This window comes from Perissodus microlepis, chromosome 22, assembly GCF_051167445.1.
Source record: "Perissodus microlepis isolate ML-2025 ecotype Zambia chromosome 22, ASM5116744v1, whole genome shotgun sequence".
Taxonomy (NCBI): Eukaryota; Metazoa; Chordata; class Actinopteri; order Cichliformes; family Cichlidae; genus Perissodus; species Perissodus microlepis.
The window spans coordinates 31,760,338-31,778,296 of record NC_140481.1 but is presented as its reverse complement, the minus strand read 5'-3'; the positions used below and the strand labels follow the sequence as shown (position 1 = coordinate 31,778,296).

General features: G+C 40.9%; 1 protein-coding gene across 4 annotated transcripts in view; it reads right to left on the bottom strand.

Moving 5' to 3' along the window:
- col14a1b (collagen, type XIV, alpha 1b) overlaps positions 1-14,644 on the bottom strand; it is a 180,977-nt gene extending 166,333 nt beyond the window's left edge. For 2 of the 4 annotated variants that reach the window (XM_084919140.1, XM_084919141.1), the window contains exons 1-3: positions 14,514-14,641; positions 12,886-13,000; positions 3,835-3,951 (exon numbers count right to left, since the gene is read on the bottom strand). In XM_084919140.1, coding sequence (XP_084775266.1) covers positions 3,835-3,951; positions 12,886-12,967 — 199 coding nt within the window. In that variant the 5' untranslated portion in view covers positions 12,968-13,000; positions 14,514-14,641. Of the gene's footprint in view, positions 1-3,834; positions 3,952-12,885; positions 13,001-14,513 lie in introns of all 4 variants that reach the window. The other 2 variants (XR_014799223.1, XM_084919142.1) reach the window with 2 other exon arrangements.
- Positions 14,645-17,959: the final 3,315 nt, after the last annotated feature.

Here is a 17,959-nt window from a genome sequence, read left to right as displayed (position 1 = left end):
GAGCAGATCTATATAAGAACCATTTACCATACATGCATTTCATGTTTGTTGACTATAATCTCTCCACGCCCTTGTTTTCTCCCCACCCAATCAGATGTCTGCCCGAATCCATTTTTTTTTTAAAGGGAGTTCTTCCTCCCCACCATCACCACTTATTCAACATTTTTTACCTGATGGCTCGAGTTCTGTTCGATATTTGCAGAGTTGTTCCTCATAGAAGAAAATGGTTTCTTATTTATGTTGTGGTGAACTGAACTGTGAAAAATATTGAATCTATTTGAACTGAATATTGGAAATTAAGTCAATGGCATTTTTGGCCTTACAGATTTGCTTCATCCATCTTAGTGAGGACACATTAGACATTCTTTTGGGAAAAAGACCAAGTTTGTAGGAAGTTTCTGTAGCTTTTGACAGGTAGCCCCAACTACCACCAACTCTTTGCCTTTTATATGTGGTTATGCATGCACTATGATTTTAGTACATTTAGGTGCTACTTCACTGAGATGAAGAGTAGGAGCTATTTTTCTCCTCTGCTGATGACCCGTCCAAACAGCCTTTCTGATGATGTCTTTATAAATGCTCTGAAGGACTGCTGCCCACACGTGCTGTGGGAACATTCAAACTGTGCTGTTACTGAACCAATCCTTGTAACTCTCCATCATAACAGTAACAGGACTTGGGGACGGGTTGACAGTTTTAAAAGCAGCACCTTTTCCCACTGCAATAAAATATCCCTTTTTACCCTGATGTCTCCCTCAGAGGAAAAAATATCCACCGAGACGACAGATGAGAAACGGCAAAAGTAAAGAAATTCTAAGAAAAATGTTGCCTCTCTGCTCTGGACACCCTCTCAATATCAGCAGCTGATTCCAAACTGGGTGTTTCAACAGAAGAGTTCACAAATCTGTTCCAGTTTTTACAGCATTTCTTGCAGTTCACCTGGGAATACTGAGGGGATTAAAAACAACACTGTTGTTCTCCAAGTTCAGCATACTCAAGCACACACACACACACACACACACTCTAATTAGGGCTTCGTGTTCTCCATTTCTTAATCCATTTTTATCCTCCCCACCAAATGAGACACACCTAAAATTAACCTGAATCAGAGGAAGTGTTGGCATTTATTTGGCAGCACTCTGAGCTGAGCAGTGTTAAATTAGACTGTACAAGCTTTGAATCAAAGTGATTTTTGTATCGATAAAAATAAAACAACTATTCTCATTTAGACAGATGAATGCCCATGAAGCAGCTTTATATTTAACACTTGTTGGTAGAAAAACCTTGAACAACTCTAAAAATAAACCCAGCACTCATCTTCTCTCAGACTGGGATCCAAACTTTTATGTCTTTTGAAGAATTTCCAGAATTTATTGTTTATGGAGAAATTGAATCATATATTTTAAATAAAATGCATTCCCCAGATGCTGACACGGCTCCTACATCATCCAAATAAAAGTCTCTTTATGACACATTAAGTAGTTTATAAACTAATAACACTTGCAAACAACAGTATGACTCAAATTCCAGGCTTTCAAGCTTTGCATCAATATAAACAGACAGTAAAGATGTCTGCAGTGCACCTGCTTCCACTAACAGTGATTGAAAAGCCTTGGCCACAAGTTTGAAACAGAGTAATACCACTTATGCATATAATCACAATGTAGTTTAGGAACTATATACAACAACTATATACACATCATCATTTTACAGCTGTAATTATAGTCAGCGTATGACAAAGAATTCCTTCCTTTAAAATGTAAGAGCAATAAAAACAGCATGCGCTCATGATTCAAAGTCAGGAATTCAGATCAAAAAAGCAGTGCAGAGCTTTTCATTTGAAAAGCTGCATCAGGATGACAGAGTCTGTGAGAGCCAAGTAAGTATAGTGCCAGTTTACAGTCAGCTACCAGTTAATTAGGTGCACCTGGATAAAACGTATGCAGGCTTGCCCTTTAAACAAACCCTCCTTCAAGAACCTCATCGAGTCAACTTCAGAGTCATCCTGGAAACTAATTTATCAACTCCATTTGTGCATACTGACTATAAATAAATAAATAAATATATTAATTTCAGTGTGTCTCTATTCAATTACTTCCAAGGACACTTACATGTAGTATCCCACATGCACCATGTACTCCCCTGAAAACGATGTGAGTTCAGCAGTGTTGTTCACTCCAACAGAAATCAGCATGTTGTCTGATACAACATAAAGCAATGAGGTACTGAGCTGTACCTCCTGACTGGCTGTGCGGTTAAGTGTCCAAACCGAGACGTCTGTGCTCCAGTTTTGTGAGGGAAATTTTGAGAGAAGTAATTTTTAAAAAGAACAGAATAAATAAAAAATCTTCCTTCTTTCATCACACAGCCAAGATGCCAACTACTGAGGATGTGAGGTGCACAGCGCTGCTGTGGGGAAGTCTTCACTTATGTACACACAGATGCAGCTGAACTGGATACAAAATAAATTCCATTGTCATCAATAAAACCTCAGATTCAGCCAAAGCTTTGCCGTACCAGTGTTCAGCTGGACGTCGTTTTACAAGCTGTAAAAGTCAAACTCGTCAAAGCCTTAATCAATAAATCAAGAAAATGTCAGCCGCAACCAACCACAGGCTACCACACCGGGCACACGAACAGCTCCAGTATCAGTTATATCAGACCCTGTGTGTGGTTACGTGTCTCTCTCTGCACAGTGAGTTATGAACCAGCATGCAAGCGAAAACTGCATAAAAAGGTCGATTTGTTTCCCCTCAGGGGAAGAAGTTCAACTGCTGTGCTCCGCCGTGCATAGCTAGAATTTTTTGTCCCACAAGCAAAAGACAAATACTGCATTGTTAAAACATGATTTATGAAAAGACATTATTCATATTAATTTGCAGATGCATTAATCTGCATCTGTTTTTAATTTCAGAGCACTTTTTTGTCATTTGAGAACAAAACTGGTGCAGCTTTTTACTGCTTCTGCTGACGGTGATTGGTCTTTAATGACACGCCTTCCTGCAGCCATCACTGCTGAGGGACCCTTGAGCAAAGCACGAGACAGCCGATCCATCACAGAGGTGTGACTGAGGGCAGCTGTGTGAACACCAGAGAAGATTGCGAATTCCTCATCAAATTTCCCGGACAAATCAAGTCTAAACTGGAAGGTCTCTGCAGCAGCTCTGTGCAAAGGTGAAGCCTGAAAGTGCTCAGCCTGTGGCGCATGGTGTGGGATTGTCATGTTCGAATAATTTGCTAGTTTATTCATTTTGTTTGATTTTTGCAAATGATGAAGCACGGATGTAGACAAAGCTGCAGAAAAATCCTCAGTCTGATATCCCACTCTCACAGCAGTCATCATGTCACACTTCAGTTCACATCGTCTCTCCCAACTTAGCAAATTTCTCACTAGGTGTAGCAACTTTCCCGTCAGGAGGAGTGTGGAGAAAAGTTTACGGCTCTCGCTGCGCCACACCGGAGGTCAGCACAGGGACAGATTTCTCTCTGCGAGCAGCTCACAGCGGGGCCGAGAGACAAAAGACGCATTCTGTGGCTCCGCAAGCGATTGTTAAAATCACAGCACAGCCATCATCTTAAACGAACATGGTGAATCAAACCACACTGTGGCAGAAAAACTAATCGTGTGTGATTTTGTAAGCAGCCTCCAGCAGTGGCCAAAGCTTTAATCTGCTGACTGCTACCGAAGAAGTTAATCAAACCAACAAACTAAACACAACTAAATGTGATAGTCACCGTCAGACCCAAACCAATTTCCCTCTTTTTAATGATGAAGCTACTAATAAGAGGTGGAGACAGTCTAGGCACAGACTCAGGATCAGTTCTGGATCTTACCTGGTCGTGTGGTGTAAATGACTTTGTAGCTTTCAAACTGTCCTTTGGGTTCTTTCCAAGACACGTGCAGCTTGGTGGGGCTCAGGACTTTGGTACGAAGCTTTCTTGGTGATGAAACTAGACATAAAAAAAAACAATACACAGCTTTACACAATAACTGTCAGTTTGATATTTAGTGTATATATGTGCAGAATGAGTGGTTATAAAACTCCTTATCATGCACCATCAACATCCAATATTTTGCTGTAATATTGGAAATGAAACTGATGTCATCATTAATTTATTAGTAGATTGTGTCCATAACAATGGATGGAGTTCAATTTAGCCGACTGCGCGACATGCTGTCATACAGCTGCAGGAAAACGTTTCAGTCCTTTCAGATTTCCACATTTCTAATTAAAGACGACCTAAAGCATCATGTGATTTGCATCACTTCCTCCATATAAAATGCTCAAAAAGTACAGAAAGTTAAGTTTATATGTCATCCAGTCACAAAGAACTTAGTCTTCTGGCTTTTTGATCTTCAGCAAAAATTCGAAGAACTAAGAATTCTGCAGAGCTCGACTTTGTCCTGGTAGCTTTGAGCACCACTACTCCTCTGTAACTACCAAACCTATACATTTACACTCTTTTGCCTTTGTAAATATGTAACATCAGCTCACCGTGATCAAAATATAACTTACTGGGTTATATTTTATTAGTCTCACAGGACTGTTGGTGATTCACACAGATATAGATTCTGTCAGTTGTAATATTCACCTATTGTGTATGTGCAGGCATAATTTTATAAATTCAATATTCAAAAATAAAAAAAACATTTCAATTAACAAAATAAGATGCTCCTTTGCGTCTATTTTTGTGACAAAAAAAATGATGGATCAATATAATCAGCTTCCTTTCCATGAGCCTTTCACCTCCAGCAGACTCCACCCTCATGGTGTTTTGTTCTCCGCCTGCTGCAACTTCTGGTTGGAACTACTCTTCAGCTCAAAGATGGCGGAGCTGGAGTCTGTATGATCTTTACACGACAGACTCACCGAAGAAGCAGCAGAAGGATAGCCAGCTGACAGAAAAACAAGGAACAGGAAGAGCTGGGGCTAGCTGACATTTCAAAATAAGAGCAAGGAACCTGTCCACTTCTAAACTGAGCAAGGTTGGCATTCTTTTGGATCATTTTGGCAGCTGTTAACTTATGTCTACGTATATCTGGTAAACACTGAATTCTGTGAAAATATGATTTTTAGTTCCTATTTATACAAAAATATCTCAACAAAAACTTTCCCCTGCACCTGTACGCAACAAAACGTTTCCCCTTAATTAGTCACATAGAGCATCAGCGCTCAGGAAGTTTTACAATCTGCACGTTTCACAGAATCTGCTCTCCGTCTGTTTTGCTTCAACACACTCGTTCATCCGCTGAGTGCAAAACACAACTGTGACTGACTCGAGTTAGATTGAACTCCCTCCAGAGTTATGATGGCATCGAGGCAGGCGATCCATCTGTGCTTTTAAACCGTAAGGAAAGAGGAGAAAAAAATAAGGAAGGATAAATTGTATCTCATCCAAGTAGAGGATACACATCAGAGAGATTAGCTTGCACAGATGTCACATTAAAAAAAAGCCCCAAAAGTCCCATTTTCCTCCTTTTCCTCATCCTCCTCTTCCTGCTCTATTGACGAGCCTGCACTGTGCTTGTCTCCTGTCTGCATCAAAGCGACACCCCTGCCTCTCATCCTGATTAGTTGTTGTCCCCGTCCGCACCCTAGAGGTCTACATATCCCCCCCTTTCCCGCCTTCCATTCTTCACCTATATTCATTTTCTCCAGCTTACGCGCTCACTGTCACCTCATCTGTCCCCGAGTTGTATTCCATATATCCTTGCTTGTCCTGATCTCATTTTCTTTCCCTTTTTATTATTTTTTTTTCTGCATCTGTGCTTTGAAATATGTCAGGGTGAGAAGAGGATAACAAAAAGGAGGGAATGCGACTTCTTTTTAACTGTTAAGAGAAAAAATAACAAAGGAACCAAAAGGAAAGACGCTGGAATAGCATCTCCATACTATTCCTCTCCTGTCCTCAGCAGGAGCACCTGATCCACTGAGCTGCACAATGTCCACACACACTTTACAATGGCCTCAATCTGTGCGCAAAACCTCTGAAAGGTCAACAACACTGCATTGGGGGAACTTTGTTTTCACAGTTCACCAAGAGTGTATGTGGCGTTGTTGTGTTTTTGCATAGACGCTGGTTTAAAACACAGGGATAAGGCTATTGTAAAGCACTGCAACGGCAGAAACCACATTTCCAGAGTCAACAACCAAAACAGCCTATCATTTCCACACCAGCAGCGCCAAATCCCAGATAATAAATATGTATTATTCCCCAGTTTACTTTGGTTAACTGTGGAAAAAAAAGAAAAGCCAGGGGGTGGAAAATAAGATATGAAACCCACAAACTCGTCTCTGTGTTTGTGTACTCATTATGAGGTGAGCCATCTGCTGCTGCTGACTTCTTTAAATACCTACACGGAGATTGACGCCTGCTGTAGCTCAAAAGCTCAAGAGCGGAGTAAACAAGAGCCTTGTAAGAATGGTTCACCCAAAAAAACCCAAACTGTGGGTAAATTCACCTCTTATATCTGCATGTGTGTATGCCGCTTTCTCCAGGTGTAACATGATAACGTATATCAATGTTAAACATGAAACTGGCACGTTTGAAAAGAAAGTAACAGTTTTAGGTCGATTTAGATGGCAATCAAAGATTTAGTCAAGCCGATAAGGCTCATCACCCAATCGTCTGCAGCATTTTGAGTGAACCGCCTCTTTATGCAAAGAGATTATCTGCAGAAAACTACTCATGTAGGTATACAAAGAAACTTGAGCTCAGCACAGGAAGGATAATCCTGATTTTAGTGGAGAAGATATGAAGCTGGTGCATTCCACAGCAGACAAATATACAGAAACACACATAAGGAATACAATACCAGTGATTGCACCAACCTGCGGATGAGAATGAGGGCTGCATGGGATTTCGGCTCAGGTATTACAGATCTCTGTCTTGGAAACAAAGGATGCTCTCTCGTCTGAAGAGAGCTGCTCAAATCCCAAATGATTCGAGAAGCAGATTTCGCACGGCTCTGTTTGTAGTGTGGTTGGACTCGGTCGCGTGTTCCCGTGTGCCCACATCTGCATATGTGTGCATTAATTATGTATACGTTTCCGCAGCTGGAAGCAAGTGTTTTCTGATGTTTCCACATTAAAAAACATTCTTCATGCATTTTGTTCCGGGGAACTCAGGTGGTTGTTTTGAAACCTGCCGATTCCTTTGCAGCTCCATGCACACATGCCTTTTACACACACACTCACAGAAAGCCGTGGATCTTCTCTGCAGGATTGTATTATCACGCAGAGACAAGTATTGGACGGCGAGCGAAGAGCCTGGTGACGACAAAAGGCCTCACCAGTAGAGATGGAAACTTAATTCTCATCTATTTTTCATGGAGAATCCTGTGCAAACAGCCGAGGATGGAGAAGGGCCCCACCGCACCCTCCGTGAGCGGTGTGGCAAGCCGGAAGTGCAAAGTTTGAAGTGCATTTAAAGTCAGTGAGAGCAGACTAAAAGGGCAAAATTAGGCAAAAGGGCAATAGTGAGCAGAGAGGAAAGAATAAGGAATGAGAAGGTTTAACAGGAACTATTAAAAAACAAGTTGGAGAGTTTTCTGCAAATCAAAGTCACTTTGAAAAATACTCTGACACTGATGTTCTTATTACCAAACACACACTCTCATCTTAAAGATGCAACACAGGACATTTTAACACCAGTAAATGATTTTTACACATCGGGATAATTACTGCACAGCACTCCTTATTTTTCCTTCCCATACCTAACACCACGGCTTGAGGTGGAAAAGGTCTTTAATTGTTTTACACCACAAAACAAGAAAGCAGTGCTGAAGGCAAACTGTGCTGAAGGCAAACTGTGCTGAAGGCAAACGGTGCTGTCGGCAACGGAAATAAATATTGGAGTGCAACAAGTTTGAGTCGCTGCTCATTTCTTTTGCTAGGAAAACGGGATAAGCTAGGAGTGTCCAACTCCAGGCCTCGAGGGCCGGTGTCCTGCAGGTTTTAGATCTCACCCCGGGTCAGCACACGTGAATCAAATGATTAGTTCATTATCAGGCCTCTGGAGAACTTCAAGACATGTTGAGGAGGTAATTTAGCCATTTGAATCAGCTGTGTTGGATCAAGGACACATCTAAAACCTGCAGGACACCGGCCCTCGAGGCCTGGAGTTCCCCACCCCTGGCTCAGACCCTCTTAGGAAAGCTGTCTGACTATTTGTTTAACTAGTCTTCAGGAAAATGTCTCCAGGCTTCTTCAAGGACATTCAAAGTTCTCATTTGGATGTTGGCTGTCTTACGTTTCACTCTATGTTAAGATCACTCCACACAGCTCCCATCATGTTGTGGAGCCCGCTCATTGACTGGTCCAGGTATCCCTTACTGCACTGGCAGTGTGTTTTGTGATACTGACTTTGCAATCAGACACTAGAGAGTTACTGTCTGACTTACTTTCCTGACCTGCTTAATACATACTGATGATCATTTAAACTAAAACCTTCAAACTGCGATTCCTCACTCTATGAGACCTGTTACCCCAGATTTTCAGTCCAGTTCTTGTGTAATTTGCCAGACCTCAGCCTTTTCTCCCTGTTCCTCTTACTAAAGAATGTCTTCCTGACAGCCACCCTTCCTCTGAGACCGTTTCCGATGATGCTTTAGTGAACAATGAATGGATCAACTGAAGAACCAGACGTATCTCTCAGGTCTCGTGTCCTGTCTTTTAGATACTTTTCACTTGCTGTAAATAGTTTTCTTTTGAGTCTTGCTTCTTCGTCTCCCACACTTGTTCAATTTCCTCAGTGTTTTTTAATGACACACTGCCGAGATACGCCAAGATTTCAGTGAACATTTTGGGAATCAGCTTGTTGGTGCAAAAATGCCATTTTATGCCTGTCAAACTGTTATCTTTGGCATTTTCTATAGTTTCAACTAAAGAAATGGGAACAAATCATATGGTTTGTGACAGGCTGTAACAAAGTGGCTTAAAATACAATGTAAAAATGTCTCTTTGCTAAGATGTTCCCTTGGGTTAGATCACTTTTATATGCTTGAATGAATCATGAGTCAGCATTAAGTGGCTCAACAAATCTCTGATAATGGTAAGTTACAAAGACGGGACTGAAAATGAATAAAAAAACTGTGAAAGACAGTCAAGACTTTTGCACATTGTTGTAAGTAACATCTCAATAAACAATAACTATTACGATGATAATCTTATAATTATTTATTTGATAACTTTTGCAGTCCTACCATCATTCCACATATTTCATTCCCTTTAATCCCAGAAGTTCTCTTAACTAAACCCTTAAAATGACTTCAAAATAACGTTGGCATTTGACCACACTCATCACGCCTGTTTCCCCTCCGGGTTTAGATACCTGCTCCTTTATGTCTGCAGGCAACAAAGAAATGAAAAGCTCCTCCAAAGCTGGGACTGAGCCTTTGAAATCATTCTTTGACCTTTTTTTTTTTTTTAATGACAGGTGCTGAGCTCGAGGGTAATTTAAGACAAGCGCAGAGTAATTTCTTAAAACAGCCTCAACTTTATGGCACTAAGAAAAAAGAAAAAAAGAAGAAAGTGGAAATGGTTCCTTTGCTTCATATCTATGGATAATTTAAATAGATATGAATTTGTTTCTGATATATTATAGCCATTCCTCAGCTTTTCATGTTAAAGTTTCTTCTTCTCTGCAATAAATCAGAGCCATTGCAGTGAGCAGTTTCACATGTGGGAGCTGTCCAAGCTGCTCGGAAACCTTTAGCTCTTCCCAGGTCACTGCTGTAGCCGAGGCTCGCGCACTATAGCCTCTTCACTGAGGAATGCTGCGGTTTCTCTCAGTTTACTCGCACTTTAGCCAAAACCTAGCAACTCTCCTTATTGTGAAAGAGTTATTCTGTTGTTTACTAGACTTAATCTCTCTGCAGAGCGACGGGTGAATATGGACATTATCCCTCCAGGCTTATCAGGATAATATCCTCACTAAAGGAATTGATCTGTTCCAGTGCAAAACATTTTGAAAACCTTAAAAAAAAGCATGCTTGGTGAATTTTGAACACGGACTCACAAAAGACAGCGTTTCACTTCCTGTTCACTCTCTCAAGTTTCTCTTCCTCAAATGTTTCATATCAAGAGTTTTACTTCCCAGTTATATATAGAATAAAATAATCATAATGTAATAATGTTGATGGTAATGAAAAGAAGCCTTGCTGTCACAGTTAAATACACCGAGGCAACGCAGAATTTCTCAACATATTGTTGTAAATAAGAAGGAAAACCGAACCCTCTGACTCCACCATTGTACACTTTTGTCACTATTCACAATATCAGACGAGCACCACAAACATAAAAAGTGTCACTTTTGTGGTTGAATATATTAATCGTGTCGAGCTAATTAAAAATATGACTGAATGAGATTAGAGTTGGATTAATATGAAACACAGTGCAGGGTAAAGGGTGGGTGGGCAAGCAGACCACCCATGTACTGTCCTAGCTTTAGTGACTAGCTTCCAGCCAATCATGACGAGGTATACCCAAGTCACCTGGTAGCGGGCACAAAGGTAAACCCTTTGGTAGGCCAACTATGGTAAGCTCATTTTCACACAGGACGAACTTTCACACTCTCAACATGCTATTATGGCGTGGCACAGCATCGGCCCAAATCCAGAGTGTGTGGCTGTGGAACAGCACCAAGCTTTGGTTTTCAGCAGGTTTAGAAACACTTCATGTTCAGTGTTGCCAAAAACCTTTGAACATTAGCCAATGCAGAAGGTGTTTGGATGGAGCGCAAGTACCTGACTGTGTTCAAAGCAAAACACTTTTTAGTATGTTAGAGGGTGTTTTTCCCCACCAGACGTGACGCTCGACACGTTAAGGCTGATTCCAAACTTCATCTGAGATCCATGTGGTCAGGTCAAACTCATTCAGCTCAGCCAATTCAAGACACGTCATGAATATCAATCAGTCATTTTCATTCTTGACAAAAGGTCTAGAAAAATATGGTGTTTAAGGTTGTTCGTAATGGTGTTAAGATTAAGAGTCATCTCTCACTAACAAGGTAATATATTAAATCCTAAATGGGTTAAACAGGGTGAAAGACAACGTCAGCACGTAGAGTGATTTAAAAAAAGAGGGGAAACAACACAAACAGCTGCTGATTTAAGAGTCGTGGTGAAGCATGTTGATGTTACGACGTTAACCAGTAGAAACTTGATCAAATTTAGATTCGGGACTGCTGAAGATATCACAGCTTCTAACAAGGGTTACACAGACATTTGTCACTGTCATTTCAACACTCCACAGTAACTCATAACTAAGATGAACACACATATGTGTGTTTTTTAACACAGGTGACAAAACGTGCCACAGCAAAGCGATTCGGCTAAGCGACGGCAAAACTGGTTTTCTCATTCCAACTTTGGCATCGAGGCTTTTCCCAGAGAAACAGACAAAAGGATCAAGAGAATAAAAACAACCTTTTTTCCAGAACAAAGCTGCACATCGAAACAGTCACAGTGAAATTCAGATATGTGACCTGCTGAGTAAAACTGTGGCTGCAAAGTATAACAGCTTCACATTTAGAGAGCGGGACCACACTGAGGTTTACCCAACCAGCAATTAACTTTAGGAGAACGCTAAAGCACAAAAGGTTCTGCAGGCTTTCTAGCCATTTGATACCATTATGATATCAACCTCGACTTTTTATGGCTATATTTGGTCCTGATATGGAGACCCCTCGCTGGGCTTCTTTGACACCAAAACGGTGAGCCCAAGAAAATTCTGCTGGATGTTACCATCATGGAAAGCCTGTAAAACCCTGTTTTCTCTGGCAATGATCCATCCATTCTGATATTATCAGCCCATTAAACACATGTTATCAGTCAGTATCAGCCCATACATGTCAATGATATGCAGTCATCAGCTTTGGCATTTTTTTTACCAATGAATAATACTGTCTTTTATTCTATACACTTTCATTACTGTGTCGTTTACGGCCCATTCAGACTTACCAATGAACCTGTGATGCATGTCTTTGGAGTACCAACCCAAAGACATGCATGATACTACACCATCTAGCAGCTTACTAGGCTGTTATCCATGATCAGCAGGGAGAAAGACAGATTGGAGATATAGGAGACCTCCAGTGGTTGCAAAAAGGAGTGCATGGAAAATCTCCGTTCATGCTATTAACTAGCTTTGTAGGATAGCTTTAAGTGTGAAAGGGTGCACATGACTATTATTTATTTATTTTAAATTGGTCTGTTTTAGTCACTCCATGCTAGTTTCCCCATCTCAATGCTGTATACACTTTTTCAATCATTTTATCTTCTTTGTCAGGTCCACATTCTCGTTTGAAGAAATTTGTAACTTTGGGTTACAAATGAAATCCTACAACATCCAAATGTAACGTTTTGTTGCAGTTTTCACTTGGAAACACTTTGACCATTACTCCCATTTAACGGTGTGAAAGGAACAAGGAACGTCATATCTAGGAGGCCACCTACAGGCAACATGTTTGGGACTGATAAGGTCCAATCAGTGGAATGATGAGATTTAAAAGAAAGTGGAAGACCTTGTATGGCCTGTGTTCAACACTCACTAAATCCTGGCTTCTATAAGTAACAGTCTGGGGAAGTCAGTGGATGGATGTAGCTTTGCAAAACCTTGGACTGAAAATCCAGACTAGTCCTTACTAGTCCTACATCGTCAGGTAGCCCAGTTCCTCGCTCTTCTACACAGAAGAAAATCTATACGTGCAAATCCTGACAGTTTAGCACACGGTTTGAAAGCTCTGGCTTTCCCTGTGGGGTATCATTAGGGAACTCCATGGTTAGGCCTGCCGGGCTGTGTATAAAAAGCTCTGCTTGGGCCCAGTGTGGTGAACTGGGAATGTTGACTCTTGAGTGGACAGCAGGATAGCAGTGATACTTACCTTGGCCTTGTGCTGCATGAGGGAACACAGAGATGAGAAAGAAGCCCAGCAGGCAGAGACTCAGTCTGACTGTGAACCACATCCTGACACCAGCAGACCGAAGGACACGATACACCTGATTGGTAAAGCAGTACAAGAGGAGAAAGCAGACAACAGGGTGGAAAAAAGAGGAAGTAAAAAAGAAATGAACGAGCAGGAAAGGATGGGTCAAGGCGTGAGATTAGGAGGCAACAGAACAGGAGTCAGACAACCCAGAGAGGATGACAAAGGAGGTAAAATAACGTAGAGAGAGGTGAAAGAAAGAGGAGCAGAAAGGAAAGAATGAGGAAGAAGACAAAGCAGGATGTGAGGGAGGATGGAGTAGTGCAATGATAAGAAAAAGGAGGGAGGAGGAGAAGGGGGAGTGAGAAAGGGAGTCATGGCAGAAGAAGGTGAAAAAGATGAAGACATGGAGAAAAACATCATGTCATCCTGTTATCATAAGTTAAATTCAGTCATTTCTGTCCATGTTTATGAATCCATTCACAGTTAAAACACATTCATATTCTGAATGTGCAGAAATATGAAGGCATTCACTTTGATTTACTAGGCAGACGTGTTTGTGGAGATTTGCACTGAGATTTTAATGGGAATGTGACGATGTGATCTCTGGGCCACTGCAGGACTACAGTGCCCCTCCCATCAGATTTCTTTGGGTTGTGACTGTGTTAAGTGTCTTTCTATGCGTACTGTCACAATTTTCACCCCATAGCAGGACATTGCAAAGTATTTTTTATCAATGTAAAAGAAATAATGTCGTAAATTCAAAACATTCATAGAACTGAGTTATTACTCAAATATAATACTTCTGTAAGAATTTCAAGGTAAATAAAGTAAAGCATGTTTACGCCTGCAAATGGCTGAGGGAAACATTTAAAAAAAAAAAAAATATTAAATAATACAAATAAAAATAATTGCAGTTACTTGTTCGTTACAGCACCTACAGTTTGTCTCAGAAATGGCTGTGTCTGTTTCTAATATTCGGTTCTTTAGCCTATTTTCTGATATTTTTGATGTTACTCACAATCACAAGTTGGTATTTTCATCGCCCCAGTATTAAGACCGTTTCTGCTGCCATCAAACAGATTTTGATTTATAGAGCTACTGAGAGCAATACTGCTTTAATATTTCTGAAGAAATTAAAGTTAAAAAAAGAGAAAACAAATATTTAATGTCCAGTTTTTGTAATAATGCAGGAAGGACTTGGCTGTTAGGGCGCTGATCAGCTTCTAACACGTGTTAAGGCACCGCTAAAGATCTGCTGGGGTCTTGAATACACTGACAGCTAAACCAGCTCCTCAGTGAGGAGAAGCCCAGACGCTGCGCGTTCAGTGGAACCGGCTTTTGCGCACTCCTGCACAGCCACCCGGTGCTAACAAACACCATAACACATGCTACGCCATCTCATACCTCTTAATTACAGTAAATAAAAGCAGCGGAAGTTTCTTAATTGAAAAGAGCGCAGGTGAGGTCTGCACGCTGCGCCACTCGCAGCACCACAGCGCGTGGAAGTGGGGAGAAAAGGGTCGCAGATTTTCAAAGCTGATTTCGGAACAACTGTGCGGCGTGTGAATAAAGAGCAGCTTTACCTTCTCAGTTCATAAGTTTGCAGGTTCCGCGGCTCTCCTCCTGACAGCTGTGTGGCGAGCTCAGCAGTCCCCACAGCGACTCTGATTCACACTGTTCACCAACTCCGCTCTCGACCCCGAGACAAGTTACACGGAGTGCTGCGCGGGACTGCCGATTCAAAATTTCAAAATAAAGTTACAAACTTGCTACAACATGTTTTATCCTTCTTGGCCAGTTTCGTATTATGCAGAAGGAGCCAGTGCGCACCAGAACAATAAAACATGACACGAAGACACTGCTGTGATTCTGATGTCGTCTGAACTCGCTTTGATTGGTCCAGTTTTGCAATATTGAATATTAAAATAGTAGTACATACAAAACACACGCCTACGTGTTGTATATGTAGTAGGACGATGAATCCAGTTCAACAGAATCTGAAGGATCCACAAACCATTACCAGCCTCCCAGTGAGCCGCTGCTGAGCAAACACGTGAACATGTTTCAGCTCAGAGCTTCAGCTGGTGCATTTATGTAAACCTTAGTAAAGACACGGGCACGCGCTGCAGTCCAGAAGCTATGAAAGAAAAAAGTCCCAAAACAAACAAACAAACAAACAAACAACAACATACTTTCAAAGTTCTTGTTCAGTTAGTTTGTTTTAAGGATTTTAAAGGAAGTTGAGTTATTATGTCATTATCTAAAGCGATTAAAGGTAGAACTAAATCTGCTGGAAAAAAGAGGCAAATTATTTATTATGTATTTATTTTATAATTAGAGTCTGATTTCTTTTTAGAGATCTGTTTCTCATCCTGTATTCACTGCCCGTCATTTTACAGACGGTCAGATTCGGATTTTAAACAGGTTTTTGCGTCCTCTCATTTTCTCACGGTTACTCAGATGAGCTGCATGTAACCGTATAGTAGACCTGGAGCAGGGCTCGATGCGCGTTACAGTCTCTCTTTTAATTTGAAGGTAAACGTGTCTCACTTCCCACCTCTCGTGGTACTTTGTATCCAAATTAACTTCTTTCGTAAGTCTCCCTTCAGTTGAGACTTGCAGTGGATTGATGGGTGTTTCCCGCTTCATTCACCATCCACGCCTGCAGCTATTCATTCCTTTTACCTCATTTAAAGCGAGACGAGGCAGCAGAAAAATGCGTTTGAGCGGCAGGCAGATTGAGCACCGACAGGAGCGAAATGTGTGTTTCTGTGACCCCTGGGTAAATGCTCCGAGACGCCCATTATGATCCTGTTAATATGCCTCCTTCAGTTTGGGGCAGGTGGCTCGTTGTAAATCTAAAAATTCACGACAAAGGAAGATGAATGGGACATTCTTTGCGAAACATTATTGGCTGAATAGCAACTGTCACTAAGATCCATTGGAGGGTGGTGAAGGCACAAATGAGCTGTAACTATAGCGAATTAAAAATTAAACATCTGCATTTATTCCCTCTTCATCTGAGAAAGAGAAACACAGAAGGTAATAATGTATACCTTATATAAAACTGAGTATAGTACAAATAAAAACCGAATGTTGAAACAGACAATTTCATTACTGTTTTGAAAAATATATTCTCATTTTGAAGTTGATGCCTGCAGCATGTTGGAAAAACAAACAGAAAGGTGCTGGATGAGCTTTGTCTTCACAACACTAAATGTTCAGGAAGTGATGAGGCCCAGTTTTCACAGTTTTCTCCAGCTGTAGGATTTTAAAATGTACTGCACAGTCATGCATGCAGAATGTGTGACTTTTGCCATCTGCTCAAAAACCCAGATGCCCTATAAACAGTTTACCATTAATGGCGTCTTCACAGGTGTGCAAGCTGCTGTGCCATGTTCAGTTCTGATTGGTCAAACCCAGGACAGTTTGGCAGGCTCGCTTTAGCCTGTCTTAAACGAGCTCAGAGACGCATTTGTGGGTTGAATGTTTTCATTGCATAGTAGAATTTGAGCTGAGTTTGTGGATGCAGCAATAAACTGTGTTCATTCAAAGCTGCCTTTGGCTTCAAAAACCACTTTGCCTCGTGTGCAGAGACTGAATGATATTGTGCACCACAGATACAAAATTGGGAAACATTATTATAATACTGCTAAGCTATTTACCACGACAGTGAACGCTTCTCCATCTTTGCTGAATCCAGCCTCTTTATGATGTCTGTGATTATGTTTTTATACCCACTCATGTCAGTAATTACACTTGTTGGTTAAATGTTAAACTATTTTCCTCATCTGTTTTTGCTGCTGTCACTCACAACTTAGCTATGTCAACAAAAAGTAGTCCCTACAATATCTAGATGCCAGTTTCCAAACTCAAAAATAATCCAATGGGTAAAATCAAAAACACAAGGGGAAAGGACTGGAGAACACACAGGGAGGCAAAACCAGGAACTTACGCTGATTGTTGGGTTTTTCTCTGTATGTATTATTGGAGGGTCCACCTTACAGCGTAAAGCGCTTTGAGGTGACTGTTGTTGTGATCTGGCCTGTATAAATAAAACTGAATTGAAAAATTTACCAAGGCAACAACAACTAGTCAAAGTCTAAACATGTAAAAGAGACAAAAGGAGGAACACCAGGAAAACCATTGCTGAACCACCGACTTTCATTCCTCCACCTCTCCAGTCTGTCTTCCACCTGCTCCTGACTATCAGTACAGATTGTCTGCGAACCTCATAATTTATAGACAATCCTGCTTGACCTCAACTGACAATCTGTCCATCACCACTGCAAACAAGAAGGGGCTCAGAGTTCATCCATTGTGATCAGTACTAGGAGTACACTGGGTTATAACCTAAGGCTGGGTTGGGGAAACCACTACTTAAGCTAATAACAGTAATGAAAGGCAAGAACCAAACACAAAAAACCAAAACTTATCATTACAAAAGCCATAAATTAAACTCACTAACCAAAGACTTAAAAATGAAAGAACTAAGACCTACATAATACTAAAATAAGAGAAACTCAGAAACTTCAACAAACACATAATCAAAACCTGAAAAACTAGAATAAAAGAAGAAATAGCAACACGACAGGGACCAAAAACCCAGGGACTGCGACACCGTCAAGGCTTTTAAAAAATGTTTTGTTGGCATTAAAATGGAAAAGAGGCTACATTTTCCTTTCCCCTACATTTTAAATTCCTTATTTCTTCACCGATCATGTCATCTTTGGGATTTCACAGCAACATAGTAACAACCACACAGACGTTTCAGCACTGAATGAGCAGGTGTTCCTATCTTTGAGATAGTGCAGAGCCTCGAATGAATAATGGGCTTTTGTGACCTGAAGGTGAGGGTTAAGTTTCTTTTGTACCTCGGATATTACGGGTTTGTTTGGTGAGCATGTTGCTTTTAACAGTAGAAATTGAGGTCTTTGGAGTATCTTGTATTATCATAATCATAAATATTTAACAGGAAAAATGTGTTCCCCTCAGATGTTGAGTTTCATGGCTCTCAAACAGCAGCTTA